We start from the raw sequence: 17,318 nt of genomic DNA, 5'->3' as shown, positions 1-17,318 counted from the left end.
GAGCCAAAGGGTTTGCCAGCCAGCACTGACTAGGGAGCAAGAGTGCCAGGTTTTCCAGTCCCTTCTCCAGAGCCCATTTTCTGCTACCCCACATTAAGTGGTGAGAGTGTTGGAAATTCAGAGATTTGATGAAAGCCAATTATAGCTCAAGTGAGAGGTGAAGGGAGCCGGACCTCCCAGAAGCTGAGGTGGTCCATGGGGCAGTGTATTTTAGTCTATGTCTGTGTGTCTCTTGGGTATGGGTATGAATTAGAAATACAGTCACGGGGAGGGAACTTGTCTTGCTGAGCTAGAGGTCATAACAAAGAAGAGACTGAGTGTGAGGGCAAGACAGGAGACTTTAATGCCATGACAATGTGGAACTTAAAAAAAAATCCAATTCTGACACAGGAGTGAGAAGAAACAATGGAGTCACATGGGGGGGGGGTGCTCTTAATGCAGCTGGGACTGGAGCGGAGAGGACTGAACAGCAATCCAGGCTGCTCTGAGACTCCCTGAGAAGCACAGTTAATAGGCTCTGAATCTGAGTAGATGCAAGGCAGAGCCTCGGTGTCTGAGGAACGTGTCCTGAGACCATCAGCTCTCAGCTGCAGGACCCTGACTCTCCTGCCTGCCCACCCTACAGACCTCTCAGCTGCTGTCCTTTGGTGAGTCGGTTCCTCAAGTGGTCAGCGGTGTCAAGGACAGCCAAGGCAGGAGGAGTGGGCTGCTGCTGTTGGTGGAGTAGTGGTGCCACTCACCAGATGGGACAGCTGATGCTCGGGGTAGAAAGGGAATCCCATTTTTCTCAGGTGAGGTTACATGCGGAACCTTGCTATGGGGACACTGATGTCCTGTCCCTTGCCTGTTAGCTAGATCCTCTTAACTACTGAAGTCCACGTGCCAAAGTAAAACTCTAGAGAATTCAGAACCCTAGTCTCTCCACTACAAAAGGCATGCCAGACTTCTTTAAGACTTGAGAGATTCTCTCAGTCCCGGTGACTGTTCCAGCTCAGCTCCATTTGGGTTCCCAGAGAGGACCCTGCAAGTGCCTTGAACCCACGGGAGGAGGAGTGATTGAGAGTCACATCTGAGATGTCTCATTGAGCCTAAGAGGAGTCTTCAAGAAGGGATACACTGCTGCTGTCTTCACCAGGTAGAGCTTGGAGGAGGGAATGAAATGCTGAGCTGGCAGCTGGCCAGGGCTCTCAGCTAGAGGCAAATGAGCAAACTCATGTTCACTTTCCTGTGCTCACATCTAACTGGTTGTTTCATTGTTGTTGATGGGAGATTCAGTCTCAGGGTCTTGGACTTTGAGAGGCGAGTGCTCTACCTGTAAGCCATATCTCCAGCCCCTAGTTTACATTTCCTTGGGAATGCCACCTTCAAGACTGTGCCCGTACATGCTTAGGACTATTTTGTGCTGACTTTCCCCCTCTGCTCCTGTTATCTTTTTACTGCCTCCCACTTCGTGCCCCGGAGACACTAGGCAGGTGGTCTGTTGGATGATGGAGGGACTGAGGTAGGGAACACAGGCAATGCCTGTGAATAGGCATCCCTAGTGGGAAGGACCCTGACCCAGAGCCCCCGGGTGGAGCAGCCAGCTGGGGTTGGGAGTTGATGTGTGAACCGTTCTCCAGGGCTTACTAAGTAGACAGCAGGAGACAGGAAATCCCAGTCAAGGAAAGTAGAAGGCATGTGAGCTTGAAATGACGTGATGTCCTTAGAGAAAATAGGTATCATAAAGAGAAAAAGAGAAAACATTATTGGGGTTTGAGAGTTTATGAGAGGTGAATATGGACCAGCTCACTCTGGCATTAAAAGTCGTGCTTTCTAATATAGGCCTTGCCCTCCCAATAGAGTGGCAGGGGGAGCTGAGGAGGGTTTTCATCAGGGCTCTGATTTGTGTGTAAGAAAGGAGGGCCACCTCATCTGTCCTCCACCTCTTCTGAACGGCAGACAAGACACACTGTCATCTTTTAATATCTGAGAACATTCAGGTCCTGGAGGTTAAAAATCTTGCCAAAGGTCTTAGGAACCAGAAAGTAGAGGGCCCAGAATAGACTTGGCTTCCTAGCTTGGGCCCTTTCTCCTCATACATCGCCATTATTAATAGTCTTCTAGAAAGCTGCTTGTGGCTGGGTGGTGGGTAGGCCTTGGGTAGTGGGTAGAGGCTGGGTAGTGGGTAGAGGCTGGGTGGTGGGTAGAGGCTGGGTGGTGGGTAGGCCCTGGGTGGTGGGTAGGCCCTGGGTGGTGGGTAGGGGCTGGGTGGTGGGTAGGCCCTGGGTGGTAGGTAGGCCCTGGGTGGTGGGTAGACTCTGGCAGAAGCAAGATGAAACAAATGGCCATTTATATACTCTCACTGAAGGAGCGTGGTGCTGGGAGCTGTGGCCTGTGTGTTCAGGGGCCCCACCTCTATGCCAGAGCACAGAGAGGAAGAATCCATGGGAAGGAAGCCCCATGCATACAGCCCAGCACTAGCCTGACAGTCCATCCATCACTGTCTCATTCATGAACGCAGAACAGCAACTGTGGTGTGGTGCTGGCGTTTATCTGTCAGTGGCTGGCTTCTGGAAGCTTGATCCCTGGTGCTGGTCGGCTCCACGTCCCTGATCCCAGGGTGACCCCCAAACCACAGACACAAGTCCTTTGCCTCTCTGTGTGTTTTGTGAATTGAAGTTTTTTTTTTTCTTAAAGGTAACATAAAGCAGAGGTGATGGTGGCTTGTAGATCAGCCAAACCCAGATTATACTTCTGTTTGCTGCCTCCTTAACTCACTGTGGAAGTCATTGAATATGTATGAGCCTCGGGCTCCTCATCTCTAAAATGAGCAAAGCCAAACATACCTGGAAAGATGTCTGTGATGATTAAAATGTGCCAATGTTTCAAAAGTGCCTTGGAGCACAGCCTGGTACAGATGAGTCCTCGGGTTATGGCAGTTTTAATTATTGTTCTTATCACTGTCACCACACCACTACTGCTGCCACTGCAGTGAAAGAATGTTCTGGAAATAAAGACTAGTGGGAACAAAATGCCTTCTAGTCCTACTACCAGGATGCAGTTGCCCTGTTAATTTACTTCTGTTACCTTTGGAGCCCCTCCCCCAGTTCTAAACACAGGAGATTTTATACTCAGTTGGCTTTTTTTTCCTTTGTGGAGGGAACTGCACCTTAATTTTTTCCTTATTTTTAATAGATCTTTCTCCCTGATTATAAGAATACTGTATAAGACTCAGGAAGCAAAAGAAAAGCCATACATACTTCCAGTCTCCCGCCCAGACCAGGGACAGGCACCGCCAACAATCTGATGTCTCTCCTCTCAGTCCTTCTTATTCGTGTTTTATTATAGAGTGGATATTGCATTATGGATTCAGTTTTTATGTGATTTTTTTTCCAGTTCACATGATATTTAGAATATTTTCTTAGTGTAAGCATCATTTTCCTAGGCTGCTTAATAGTCCATCAAATAGCTCTGCCGTAATTTACATAAATATTTGCTTACTGTTAGACATCTAAGTTTTTTCCTCTTTATCGGTCTAAGTCGCTCCTTGTAACAAACAGGGCCAGCCTCAGTGCAGCCAGGACGCTCACGGTGAACTCTTACCATTCCTCTAGTTCCCAGTGAGTTATCATGGAAGACTCGGGCCAGTGGCAAACCATCTCAAGCTTAGAGACAGTCTGGAGCCACTTCCCAAGAGGGCTTCTTTGCCACACTCTGCAGGGTCCATGCAGTGTGTGTAGTCCCCTCTGCCCTGTTGAATCTGGGACATGGGATCCCAGCTCTGTGCTGGGCAGGACCTGGGAACCCAGACTGCCCTTCTCACCCACAATGCTCAGAGCCTTGAGAATGTCCCTGCGATCAGAACGTTCATGTCCACTAGTGCCTCGGGACAGGGACTTGTCAGAGTACGAGAGTCACTGTGGCTCTAGTATTTTTAAATGTTTTAGATTTTAAAAGTACTTCATGGGTACTTTGCTTGTATGTATGTGTGTACCCAGTGCCCATGGAAGCAGAAGAGAGCATCAGAGGAACCTCAGACAACTGTGAGCCATCATGTGGGAGCTGGGAGTTGATTCCAGTTCTTCTGGAAGAGTAGCCAGTGCTCTCAACTGCTGAGCCATCTCTCCAGCCTCTCCAGTCTTTTTTTAAATTAACATGTATTTATTTGTTATGCATATGTATCATGTACAACATGAAGTTTTGAAGTAAGTACATATCATAGAATGGCCAAGTCAAGCTAATTTGTACATTAATCTCACATACTTTTCATCTTTTGTGGTGAGAAAGCTTAAAACATACTCAGCACTACTTTCTTTCTTTCTTTCTCTCTCTCTCTCTCTCTCTCTCTCTCTCTCTCTCTCTCCATGATTGCCTGTATGTTGGCATATGTGTATGTGGGGGTATGTTTGTACATGTGCGTATGTGTATTGTGAAGCCCTGAGGCTGATGTTAAGAATCATCTCCATTGTTCTTCCACCTTATTCATTGAGGCAGGGTCTCTTAAACCAAATTCAAAGAAAAAGTTTTGCAATCCAGCTTGCTTAGAGATCTGTCATCTCTACCTTCTGAAACTGGAACTCTAGGTGGGATACCATGTCCACCTTGTGTTGATGTGGGTTCCGGGGATCTGAGCTCTAGTCAGCATTTTTCAAGAATATAAAGCACCTTTATTAATTACAGTGATTAGTGGGCTCCAGTGTGGGTGAACCCAAAGAGTACTCTGCTGAATGAAATAAGCCATGTGCAGAAAGGCTGGATGGTCTCATTGTGGAATCACTCCTGTGGTCATGAAAGTTCTCATGTTCAGACTTGCTCTGGAACCCAGGACAAATCATTTCCTCCGGGTAGTGTAGATGATGTGCATGGCCACATCAGCATTGAGAGTCCCTGCCCCCTTCCTCAGGCCTGGGGTTAAAATGAGCATCCTGAAACAGGTCACACATGCTTCTCCAGAGTCTAGAACTAGAACCCAGGCAACTACCTATCATTTTCCATCCCTGTCACTTCCTCCTGACAGCAGGTAGATAACGTGGAGACCGAAGGGGTAGAAGTATCTGCCAGTGGTTGGAGATACTGGATTCAGAGCCCTGAACGACCAACTGTTTTCTCTCTCTGAGGCTTTCTTCCCTCCCTCCCTCCCTCCCTCCCTCCCTCCCTCCCTCCCTCCCTACCTACCTACCTACCTCTCCCTCCCTCCCTCTCTCTCTCTTTCATGCACTTGGTACCATTATTCATTCTCTCGTCTGTCAGATGTTAACTGAGCCCCAGCTTTGTACACATCACGAGTACAATACAGAGGTGAGACAGCTGTGTTCTCGGGGTGCATGTGTCTAGTGCAGAGACCAGAAGAAACACTAAAGGACAAGGTGCCTGCTGCAATGTGATGCCCGATAGATGGGCAGAGTGATGAGTGCCTGAGTCAGCCTAAACACTGTAGCCAAGGAGTTCAGCAACACTTACCTTGCGCTTACCTTGTGCTCCAAGGTGGAAAGTGAATAGACCTTTTGTATAGGCGGTGGGGAGGCCGTTCTGGGTGGACGAACAAGCATGTACTCAAGCGCAGGAGAACACAGTATGTTCGGAGGCCACAGGGAGTCTGGGCTGGAAGGGGAGGGGCCAGAGCAGAAACATCTGCTTCCACTGACTTCTTAAGAGGCTCATTTTATCACTAAATAGCAATGATGGTCTTTTTAGTTCAGTGTTTGAAAACGGTTCCCTTTTTTGCTGTGCCTTTCCAGTTTTTTAGAGTAACATGTGCATTATGGAAATTTTGAAGACTGGGCTGGGTGTGGCAGCCCGTCCTGTAATCTCAGCACTTGGGAAGTAGAAGTCCAAGTTTAAGGCCGGCTTTAGCTACATGAGTCGATGTCGCCGGGCAGAAGGGGGGGGGGCTTGCTAGAGAGATGGCTCGGTGATTAAGAACACTGACAGAGGACCAGGTTCAATTCCTGGCACCCATGTGGTAGCTCACAACTGTCTGAAACTCCCAAGCCAGGGGATCCACCACCCCCTTCCAGCCTCTGTGGTTACTGCATACACAGGGTGCACAGGCATGCATGCAGACAAAATGCCCATACACATAAAATAAAATGAAAAAAAAAAGAAATAAAACTAATTAAAATTTTAAGTGAAAAAGAAGGAAGTTTGAAAAGTAAAAAGTAGAAAGAAAAAAATCACTGGTAGTCTAACTGGCTAAAGGCAGCTTTAACATCTTGATGCATTTCTATTCAATGTTTTTTCACACTGACTTTTTATATAGCTGTGAATGTTATGATTATAATTTTAACCTTTGTATATGATGCTCCTTTCTACATCTTTCTAAGATTTGCCAAAATGAATGTGTATGTCATTATAAAATAACCATGATCACAAAGCATACCAGCTGAGATAGCTATTCAATTTTTTTAATAGCATATATTTTCTTTACTTTTACAGATTTCTTGCGGCTCAGAACACAATTTGGCAGTAATTAGTAAGTAACTTTTACACTGATAACAGTTGATTGTGAAACCCATGTAACAGAATTGGAGAAGACTCTTTGGGGCTTTGAGGAGCCAGGCTTGGTGGTGTACATCTGTAACCCCAGCATTCTAGAAGCTAAATACAAGTTCCAAGCCAGTCTGGGATATATAGTAAGACTGTGTGTCCTGTGTGTGTGTGTGTGTGTGTGTGTGTGTGTGTGTGTGTGTGTGTGTGTGTGTGTGAGAGAGAGAGAGAGAGAGAGAGAGAGAGAGAGAGAGAGAGAGGGAGGGAGGGAGGGAGGGAGGGAGGGAGGGAGAATTTGGGGGACATTTTTGGTGACATTAGAAGCCCATTTTATGAATATTTCAGACTATATCATTGAGTATCTTTTAAAGCACCTGAGCTAGCTCCTGCCTCAGAAAATAACATTTAAAGATCTAATGCATATTCTTGGGCATCATGTATAGACAGCGAGACATAAAACTGGGGAGTGTGTTGGACACTTCTGGACCTCTGGGTAAACCCATTCTAGAAAGTTCTTTCCTCTTGGTCTGGCTCTGCCTTGGAAGCACAGGGCTTGGCTCCCTGCCCTTGCTGCCTGGTGTACAGCAGCACCAGGGACTCCTAGTCAGACACAGACCCAGTTCATTGAGATTTGCTTTTGCCTGGCTCTGGATAATGCAAGTTCAAGGTTTTCATGATTGCACCCAGGAGGCATTCATTCAGGAAAGCTCTCTGTTACTTTCCCTGATGAAACTGCACAGTATGGCAGAATGGGGCTTCTTAAACTCTTGTTGCTCATGACCCCTTTCCACGCAACATGATCCAGGTGTACAGGTGTATACAAGTGTATACAAACCAGACAAGTACTGGCAATACCTCATAAAGAAATTTATTTTAAAAACAGTTTTTTGGTATACATGAAATTTTATTATTAAAGGACAACAGCAGACTTGTGTACTAATGAGATGAGTGTGCATTTATTTTTACATAGAGAGTTAACTCTTGGTTGAAAGTTTGATATTGGGTGTCGTCAGTGCTGAGAACACCACTTCCCATGAATACCCAGTACAAGACAGCAGTTTGTTTAGGACCATTTCAGAGATTGCTGAATTAGGACATTCTGTCCTAAGCCAAAATTCCCTTGATGGTGTGTGTGTGGGGTGGGGGGCACACATAGCACTTGTTTCAGGGATCAGAATTCATGTCTTTAGGCTTGGTGCAAGTGCTTTTACTCACTGAGCCATCTGGCCAGTTCTATTTAATGACTTAAAAGAAATCCAAATCTGCAGCTCATATAGCAGTTTTCAAAATCAAGCATTATATCGTAGCACAGCCCGAAGATACACCACTTTGATGCTGCTGAGGCAGGACATTGAGAAAAAGTCGAAACAAGTCTTTGTTCTCATACTTTGACATCATGCTTCTAAAGGAGCAAAAACCAATTTATATCACAGGGAGTCCGAGCTGAGGTGTTTCAGGAAGGGTTTGCTGGCCTTGTCATGTGTTCAGAATCAAGGCCACAGTGAAGTCACATGATACAACGTGGGCAAGCGCTACCAATGACACCTTGGCTTCATTACATATTTGATTTTGAAATAATTTGTTATTGTCGTGTGTTTAGAAACCTTTTACTCCTGCCAAATTTTTCATATTCACAAATCCGTATGAGGTTGTCACCACAGTTTAAGAAACTGGGCGTTATAGACTGCAGTATAGTGGCAAGGGTCCAGAGTTCAGTTCAGGCTTCTGTACTAGTGGGAACTCAGACAAGGTATTTAACCCCTCTCTGCCTCATTTTCCTTGTCATTAAAACAGCCCGGCACATAGTGTTAATGTGATAGAGTATGGGCTGCTCTTGCAGAGAACCCCAGTTTGGTCCCCAGCAGTCATGTCCAGCAATGACAACCACCTGTAACTCCAGCTCCAGGTAATACAAAGCCCTCTTCTGGCCTCCATAGACACTGAGCTCACTTGTACAAACACATACACACATAATTAAAACTGAAAGTAAATCTTTTTAAAAAAAATAGTTAAAAAAAATTTAAGCAATGTTAGTTGCTGTTATTTAATGTGATTAGTTCCCTGGGTTGCCTTTGTTAGGCTTTAGTTCTACCTGTAAATTAGAAGGTTTAAAACCAAACACCAAGTTTCCCTCCAGCCTCTGCCTCCCTCTTGCCAGTGGTTTGTTCTGTTTCCGTGTCCTAGCCTCAGACTCCAGGCTTCTGGAAGGGAAGCACTCGGTGCCCTCCTCCCCTTTCTTGCCTGTGCACAGCACCTGGCTAAGCAGAGCCAGAAGCACGCTTGACCTGAGCCAGACTGACGCAGACTTCCCGGGGCTGGAGGGGTTTGAGTGTTTGTCCCACTGTCATGTGTGAGAACCAAGGGCAGCAGAGAAAAGCTGCCAGCAGCCGTGGAAAGGCAGAGGAGCTGGAGTCAGGCGAAGCTAGAAAAGGTAGCAGCAAGCCTGTCTGCCTTGCAGCAGGAGCAGGTAGTTGACACCGGAACTGCTGTGGTCTGGCTGTAATTAAGACAAGCTAATGAGAGAATCGAAGGCGGGGCCCAGTCGCTGCTGCTGTCACCGGATGGAGCAAGGCAGTTTCCCCTGGGACCAGCATGGCCAAAAGGGTAATCTATACACAATGCACACAGCTCAGCCACAAGAGACGGCCCAAGCTAGCAGAGCTGGAAGCTGACCGACAGAGACAGCCTGGTACCTGGATCGAGGAGAGCCAGCCCGCAGACAGCTATGATTCCAACCAACCCCTCTCTGTGTGAACTCCATTTCCCTCCTCACCCATGCAATGGGGGTAATAATTCCTGAATGCAGGACTGTGGTGCAGGTTAGGCAAGATAAAATCCACAAGTTGCCTCTTGTGTCTATTTCTTTGTTTCTGATTTACCTTGGTATGGAAAGTGGTAGAGAACTGTTCTAGTGAAGCATTTCTTTGTTGGGAGAGGGAAATGAAGATATTTTGGGAAAGAGGTGTCCCATATTATCTCAGCGAGGCTGTCAGAGTCAGTGGGGGGTGGGGGGGGACTGGACAAGTGTTTGAGTCCTTTGAAATGAGACATTGTTCTGGTTTGGAGCTTGGAGGTGGATAGAGCACATGCCTCATCTGCACGAGGAGGCTCGGGGTTTGATCCCAGTACCATACACAATAAAAATATACATATAAGTCAATAAATGAGCTGGGTATACTGGTACGTGCCTGGAATCCCAGCACGTGGGAGGCTGAGACAGTGTCATTGAGTTAGAGGTCAACCTAGTTTCCATAGTTACGTTACATGGTTACAGTTGCCATGCTGACCAGGGCTACATTGTGAGACCTGTTCTACCCCACTAAAGTAAATGAAATAATAATAAAGGGAAATGGAAATTTAATTTATTCATTTATTGTGTGTATGTATATGTACCTTCATAAGTTTATATGTACCACGTGCATAATGGTGCCCACAGAGGTCAGAGGGCATCAGATCGCCTGAGTCCCCCGGGTACTAGGAACTGAGCCCAGGTCCTCTCCAGCTCCACAAACATAATTTTCATTTGGTCCTTAGTGCCCAGGACTGACTCGGTGTGTTAAACAGAGAGCTCCAGGGTCAGGAAAGGTAGGCCTGGTCACAGCATTCCCAGATGTCCATCTGCTTGGGGGCTAAGACTCAGGTGCTCCGGGGTAATACAGTCCCCAAAGGATGCCCTGCCGAGTGCATGCTTTGCAGGCAGAAGTAACGAGAAGCTGCTGCCTGCCCACCCTGGCTGGAGGCCAGCAGGAGAGAGGCAAGCTGGAGAAGAGCCCTAGCAGCTTGAGCCCCTGGTCCCAGCTGCCTGCTCCCCAGCCCCATTGCCCCGCTGTATCACACAGACTCCTGCCTCCAGTCCGCTCTGAACCAGCACCAGTACCTGGGACTAGAGCCCACACGGGATAGACTTGGAATACTTCCAGAAGAGACTGGAATGGAGTCAGAAGAAACCAGACTTTGCTCACGAGCAGGAGCCTTACTAGCGGACAAATGTTTGCTGACCAAACAGCCTGGCTAGGGAAGTGAATCAAAGAAGGGGAAAGGATGGCGTGGAGGATACGCCGTGTCTTGGGGAGGAAGCCCAACGTCACAGAGTAAATGTGTTCTAACCCACTTTATGGACAAGGGTTAGCTGGGTTAAACGGGTTGCCCAGAAGTGTACATGGTCAAGCTGTCAGCGTGCCTGGGACGACTCTTCCCACCCACCACATCCTGTGCCTGCAGCAGTAACAGGTGCTTACGTTATTAACCTCACACAGTTGCTAGTAGAATACTGACGGACACAAAAGGAAGGGTACGGTGTTAGCTGTTACGTTTATCTGTTATGACCTCATAGAAGGGAGTGATTATAATTGACTGTAAGGGGCCTGAGACCCAGGGACCCACTGAGAGCTGTACAAGCTGGAGAAAAAGGTGTCTTTATCCTGGATGTCAGTGTCCCGGACAAAGTCTGCATGTAGCTGCAGATGCCACGGTGAGATGAATCCTGACCCTCTCAGGGATCTGGACATCTCAGTAGCCCTTGAGACAGTGCCAACCCAGATTTGTTCCAAGCCAGGATTCTGCTACCCATTCCCCAAACAGGGACCCAGGCTCTGCCTGTCCAGCCAAGGGCAGGGTTCTTGGCAGCCACTTTTCAGCTTCCTCCAGAGAATAGAATTCTACGAGGTGACTTTTTCTGCAGCTAAGTTTCTTTCTCCTCTTCTTTGGCAGTTTAGGTGAGTCCTTCCCTTAGTTTCCCAATTAAGTCTTTCTTGGCATGTCTGGTACTTGCCTCCAGGCCCCTGTGGTGAGGCAGGATGGCAGGTGGTGTGAGTCCCTGCCTGGGAAGGACTGTTAGATCTAGCCCTGCGGGTGCTGAGATGACAGCTGAGGAGAGAGCGGAGTCCATTGCCCTAACTGAGGTGGCCACTCCACCTCCTGCAGTTACCCTGCTCCGCTGAGCCGGATCCCCAATCTGTAATCATGCCACCATGATGCCCACCCCAGAAGTGGGTCTTCCCGAGTGGCATGGGCATGAAGAGTTCCTACTCTGTGCCTGCACATCATAGGTACCTGGGCTGGTGCTCACTCACCTGGCTCATTCGTCTTCTTTATTTCTGTCCACCCAGGATTTCCCTCCATAGCTTCCATTGTAGACAGGCTGCTGTTGGCAGAAATGAGCAGGGTCACATGGCCACAGTACTCAGAAGACCCTTGCTAGGAAAGCAGCTCAGTGAGCAAAGGGCTAGCCATTTGTTCTAGTCACTTTTCTTCTTCTTACTTGACAAGAGCAACGTGAGGAAGACAGAGTTTATTTTGGCTCACAGTTCCGGGGATACAGTCCATCTTGGTAGGAAGTCACGGCAACTAGAATAGAAGGCAGCTGCTCACATTGTGCACAGGAAGTGGAGCCTGACCAATACTGGCGCTCAGCTCACTTCCTCCTTTTCATTGTGTCTGAGACCTCAGCTGATGGAACGGAACCACCCCCTTTTAGGGTGAAGTGTTCCCACCTCAATTAACCCAATCTAGAGTAACTGTCACATCATGTGTTTGTTGGCCAGCCAGTCTTGTCTACTCAGTGGGCTCCAGGGCAGTGATAGATCCTGTTGCAAAAACACAACATGGATGGCTCCTGGGGAATGACACCTGAGGTTGGCCTTTGGCCTGTGCACACATGTTCATACAGAGGAGGAGGTAGGCAGGCAGAGAGAGCTGGCCTTTCTCCGCACTCCACCCAGACCCTGTGAAAAGGATGTTATTGGTGATGGCTTTCTGGAGCACAGGCTTGCCAGACAGCCTTTGTTAAAGGAGTGTATATTGGCAGGAAGAAGCACGGTCCCTACTTTTCGAAGCAAAGCCAGTTCTTGTACCAAATTGAAATGATAGTTTGGGCCTCATTTTACTGGTGATTTACAGCTGTTGCACCCTTGAACCTTTGTTAGATGTATGGGAAGCATCTGCCCCTAGCCTGGCACTCATCAAACAGGGCCATGTCAGAGTTTAATAGAGAAAAGTGTAATAGAGGAAAATTACTTTTTTACTTTTATTTTATGGCACTAGCAATGGTACCTTTGAACCCCGGGCTTTGCAGAGTGCTTTGAAGCATGTTCCAGCTTGCGTGTCCGTCTGTGGCATGTGATAGGCAGGCTATAAATGCCTTCTCTGGTGATGCCGTTTCATTTTCATAGCTACGTGATGAGTCAGTACTGCCATGAACATTGCTATGCCACTGTGGGAAAGTATAGTGATAGGATAAATTTCCAGAAGTGAAATTATTATGCAAAAGGGAAATTGTATTTTCAATTTTGCAAGACATTGCAAAATTCTCCTCCATAAGGATGATAGCATTTTTTCATTCCAATCAATAATATGCAACAGTGCCCACTTTTTTTTTTGCAGTGTGCCTAATAGAGGGTTGTAAAGATTTGGATTTTTGCCAGTCTGATGTGACTGGTGAGCAACTATTCAAGGTGGCTTTTTAATTATTTTTTGTTTCATTTTGTTTTGAGACAGTGTCTCTACATAGCTCTGGCTGTTCTAGAACTCACTGTGTAGATAGGGTTGGCTTTTGGACTTACAGAGACCCACCTGCCTCTGCCTCCTGAATACTGGGATTAAAGGCGTGCCCACTATTCCTGACTTTTTTTTTTTTTTACTTTATACATTTGAATGTTTTGCCTAAATGTATATTTGTGTACCACATGCTTGCCTAGTGCTCATGGGGCCCAGAAGAGGGATTTACAGAAAGTCACTAACCACGCTGTGGGTGCCAGGGTCTAACCCAGGTCCTCTGCAAGAACAGGCAAGTGCGCTTAGCCCCTGAGCCGCTCTTTAGCTCTTCTAATTACTTCTGAACTTGAAGCACATTTATGGACTGGCAAGATGGCTCAGTGGGTATAGACATGCCTCTAAGCCTGAAAACCTGAATTTCAACCCCATGACTGACTTGGAGCTCCAGAAAACTGAGGTTGTCCTCTGACCTACACACACACACACACACACACACACACACACACACACACACACACACACACAAGGATATAACATTTGTGATGACCAATCTTGGTAGTTAGCCTGGTTAGGTTGGGAAGTAAACGAACGATTACTAAGGCAACTGACATCGTACCTACCTGAGAGGGCCTCCACGTCAATGTCTATGATGTGTTTCCAGAGATAATTAGACCACGAGGGTTTTGACCTCATGAATGGTTTAATCTGTCAATGGGTTCAAATTTTGAATAGACTCTTGGGAGGTCTGGGTGGTGAGGCCACTTGGAGGAAGCGGTGGCTTGAATGTATTCTCAGGGCCTGGATCTTGCCCTACCCACTTCCTGTTACTGCTCCAGGCTGCTTCCTGTCTGCCATGATGTGAGCTGCTTTATTGTGCCCTCCTTGACACAATGACTGAAGCCTCAGACATCATGACCCAAACATATTTTAAATTATTTGTTGGGTCACAGCACTGATACAATTTATAGAACATATATAGTGCATTTAAATCCTAAGGATTTGGATTAATAACTTTTCACACAGATATGTGCCCAAGAACTACCACCTAGGGCAAGATACAAGACATTTCCAGCACCTCAAAAGACAACCTCATGCCCCATCCCAGCCGATAACTCTCCCCTAGTGGGGAGCCTCTGTTCTTCTGTCTCTAAAGATGAGATTTGTCAGTGTGAACTTCATGTAAATGCACGTTCCTGCTGTTTGGCTTCTGACCAGCACATCGTGTCTCTAAGAATTATTCATGCTGTATGCAGCAACAGCTCTTTGTTGTTGCTCGTTATTATTATTCCTCTCTGTGATTGTACCACATTGTGTTTATCTGTTGAACTGTTGGTGAACATCTGGTTTCTGTGAGGGTTTATGAGGAAAGCTGCAGTGAGTATCTCATAGATGTCTCCTGCATGTGAAATTAAAAAGAGGAGCTGTAGGTCACATGTTTAGTAATGGACACCTGTGGTGTTTGGATGAGAATGGCCCTCAGAAGTTCATGTTTGAATGCTTGGCCCCCAGTCAGTGGAACATTTTGGGAAGGATTAGGAGGTGTGACCTTGTTGGAGGAAGTGTGTCACTGGGTGGGCTTTGAGGTTTCAAAATCTCATACCATTCTAGTTAGCTTTCTGTCTGCCTTGTGGTTGTCTCAACATGTAAGGGGTGAGCAACAACTGCTGTAGTGCTCTGCCTGCCTGCCTGCCTGCTGCTGCTGCTGCCATGCACCTGCCATAATGGCCATAGATTCACCCTCTGGAACTCTGGGTCCCAAAATTAAATACTTTATTTTACAAGTTACCTTGGACTTGGTGTCTCTTCATTGCGATATAAAAGTAACTGACACAGTGCTGTTTAAGTGTTTCCTAGAGTAGTTGCACCAGTTCATACCTGCAATCTGTGAGTGCCCCTTGACTCTATGTCCTCCCCAGGTATGTCAGCCTCAGGGCCTTAGGCCACTCTGATGAGTGTATGGTACAGCATCTCACTGATTTTAATTCATGTTTCTGTTAAAATATTGCAGCTAATGACGTGGAAAGCATTTGCCTATGCTGGTAGACTGCTTGGAAGCTTCTTTTCAGTCCAGAGGTGTTAAATCTTTGCCCACTGTTTTACAGTGGATTGTCTGGTTTTCCTTAATGATTTGTGGCTTGCAGAGTCCACCATTTATTGGAAAATTGCACTGCAAACACCTCTTTCAACCCTTTGCCATCTTTATAATATCTTTTGGTGAGTAGATGTTCTCTGTCCTAGGGAAGTCCAGATTATCAATCTCTTCTTCAATGCTTTGAGGTATTGGTACCCAGTTTAAGACAGCTGACCCACTCCAAGGTCATGAACATTTTCTTCTGTATTTTTTTATGTGGAATTTTGTTTTGCCTGTTACGTTTAGAACAGAAACTCCATCTCAAATTCATTTTTAAAACATTGCTTCAGCACTGTCTATTAACAAGTTTAATCTTTAGCCACTGAACTACAGGGACCTCTTAGCTAAAGGTCAAGAGATTGTATATACATATGAGTGTGCTTTGAGACGAGTCTTTCTTTCTATTATTATTAGTTTGGTTTGTAAGACTATTATACTATTCTAGCACTCAGACTGCTGAGGCAAAGATCACTAGTTGGAGGATAATCTGGGCTACATAGCAAGACCCTGTCTCAACACACAGACATACACACACACAGACACAGACATACACACACACACACACACACACACACACACACACACACACACACACACACACAGGCCTTTTTAGTTCCCATCATCTTAGTTATTTTAAGTGGGGTTCAGCATTCTTTCCTATGTTGAGGCCACAGACATTCCCTCCTGTGAGAAGGGTTACTTCATCCCTACATTGGTTTATTCATTGCTGTTGTAATAAGTTACTACAGCATTAGTGGCTTCAAACAGTGTTGTCTTAAGGCTGAAGTCAGAAGTCTCGATAGATCTCTGGGCTAAAGGCAGGATGGTGATTTGTTTCTTTCTTTTCTGGTAGCTCTAGAGTGAGTCTGTCAACTTTTCCATCTTCTATGGACCACCTGTTCAGAAATGACTTATAGCCCCTTGGCTTCAAAGCCAGCAGCGGCTGATGGAAGCTTTCTCCTCCGTGGTCCTCTGACCTGACTCTTTCATCCCTCCCTATCCCCATTTGGCCTCAAGGTTATATTGGACCCACTTGGATAATTTAGCACAATCTTTGTGGTAATGTTAGCTCATCAGTTCCCTTCATTTGTTCATTCAGTTCTTTGTAATCTAACCCTAGATTCACAGGCTGCAGGAGTTAGGACCCAAGCATCCTTGGGTAGTCACTGTTATTCTTATCATGGTATCCTGTCCCTGTGATACAGGGTCTGCATGGCCCTGCTTCCCCCATTCCCCACAGTCATATGTTGAAATTTAACCCCAGTGTGGAAACACTCGGATATGGGAGATGGGGTCTTTGAGAGGTGACTAGGTCATGACAGCTGTCCGTAAGAAAAATTAATGCCCTTAGGAAAGAGGCCCAAGGGAGCTTATTTGTCCATTTCCCCACATGAGGACATTTAGTAGGTGCCATCTATGAGAAATAGTTTCCACCAAACACAAAGCCAGCTTTCACCTTGGAGTTCCCAGCATCCAGGTCCTATTTAGAAATGACCACAGCTAGGGCAGTGGATAGAGCAGCTCTGGCAAGCCGATAGCCCTCTCACACCAGTGGACAGTGGGTCACTACAGGTATTCTACTTAAGGAACAGCTGTCCTTTCTCGATGGGGTTATTACACATATAATTTCCTGGGTTTTTCTTTCTTTGTTTTTGCTTTTGGTGTTTTGGCCTATTTTGCCTTTATGATTTTTGCCATGTAACCTTTTCTGATAGCAGGGATTAAATTTATCAGTCAGTTCAATATGGCTTCTGGATGTTAAGCTGGCGCAGTCCTCCACAGCGATGTGTGGAGGCACATGTGTGGGGGTCCAGAGCTCAACCTCAGTGAGTTACCTAAGTACCAGACACTTTTTTCCTTTAAAGACAGGGTCTCTCATTAGCCTGGAGCTTGTCAAGCAGGTTAGGCTGGCTGACCATTGAGCACACAGATCTGCCTCTCTCCACCTCCCCAGAGCTGGGGTCACAAGCGTGCCTCTCCTCTCCTTGCTTTCCCTGTGTGGGCTCTGAGGATTAAACACACATCCTTTACTGAGTCATCTCTCTGGCCCTGTGCTTTCTGTTTTCTTCTTTTAATATGTTAGTCGTTGATCCGTTTGGAATCTAGCCTAGTTTAGAATGTCAGGTGTAGATTCAACTTCATTATTCTCCAGATGGCTACTCAATTATCTCAACACTGTTGATCGAAGCCTTTGGCTGACTTCCTGGCTCCTGTTGCTACCAGAGTAGCC

At 46.4% G+C, this 17,318-nt stretch overlaps 1 protein-coding gene across 1 annotated transcript in view; it reads left to right on the top strand.

Annotated features, from left to right (window-relative positions):
* The window catches only part of Sergef (secretion regulating guanine nucleotide exchange factor), a 213,104-nt gene that overhangs the window by 131,989 nt on the left and 63,797 nt on the right, over positions 1 to 17,318 (top strand). Inside the window, 1 exon segment of the mRNA XM_052713154.1 lies at positions 6,415 to 6,451. Within this exon segment, the coding sequence (XP_052569114.1) occupies positions 6,415 to 6,451 (37 nt within the window).

This window comes from Peromyscus californicus, unplaced genomic scaffold (genome assembly GCF_007827085.1).
Source record: "Peromyscus californicus insignis strain IS unplaced genomic scaffold, ASM782708v3 Scaffold_4__1_contigs__length_199733344, whole genome shotgun sequence".
Classification (NCBI taxonomy): Eukaryota; Metazoa; Chordata; class Mammalia; order Rodentia; family Cricetidae; genus Peromyscus; species Peromyscus californicus.
The sequence above is the reverse complement of the archived record's forward strand: the minus strand, read 5'-3'. Positions and strand labels throughout refer to the sequence as shown.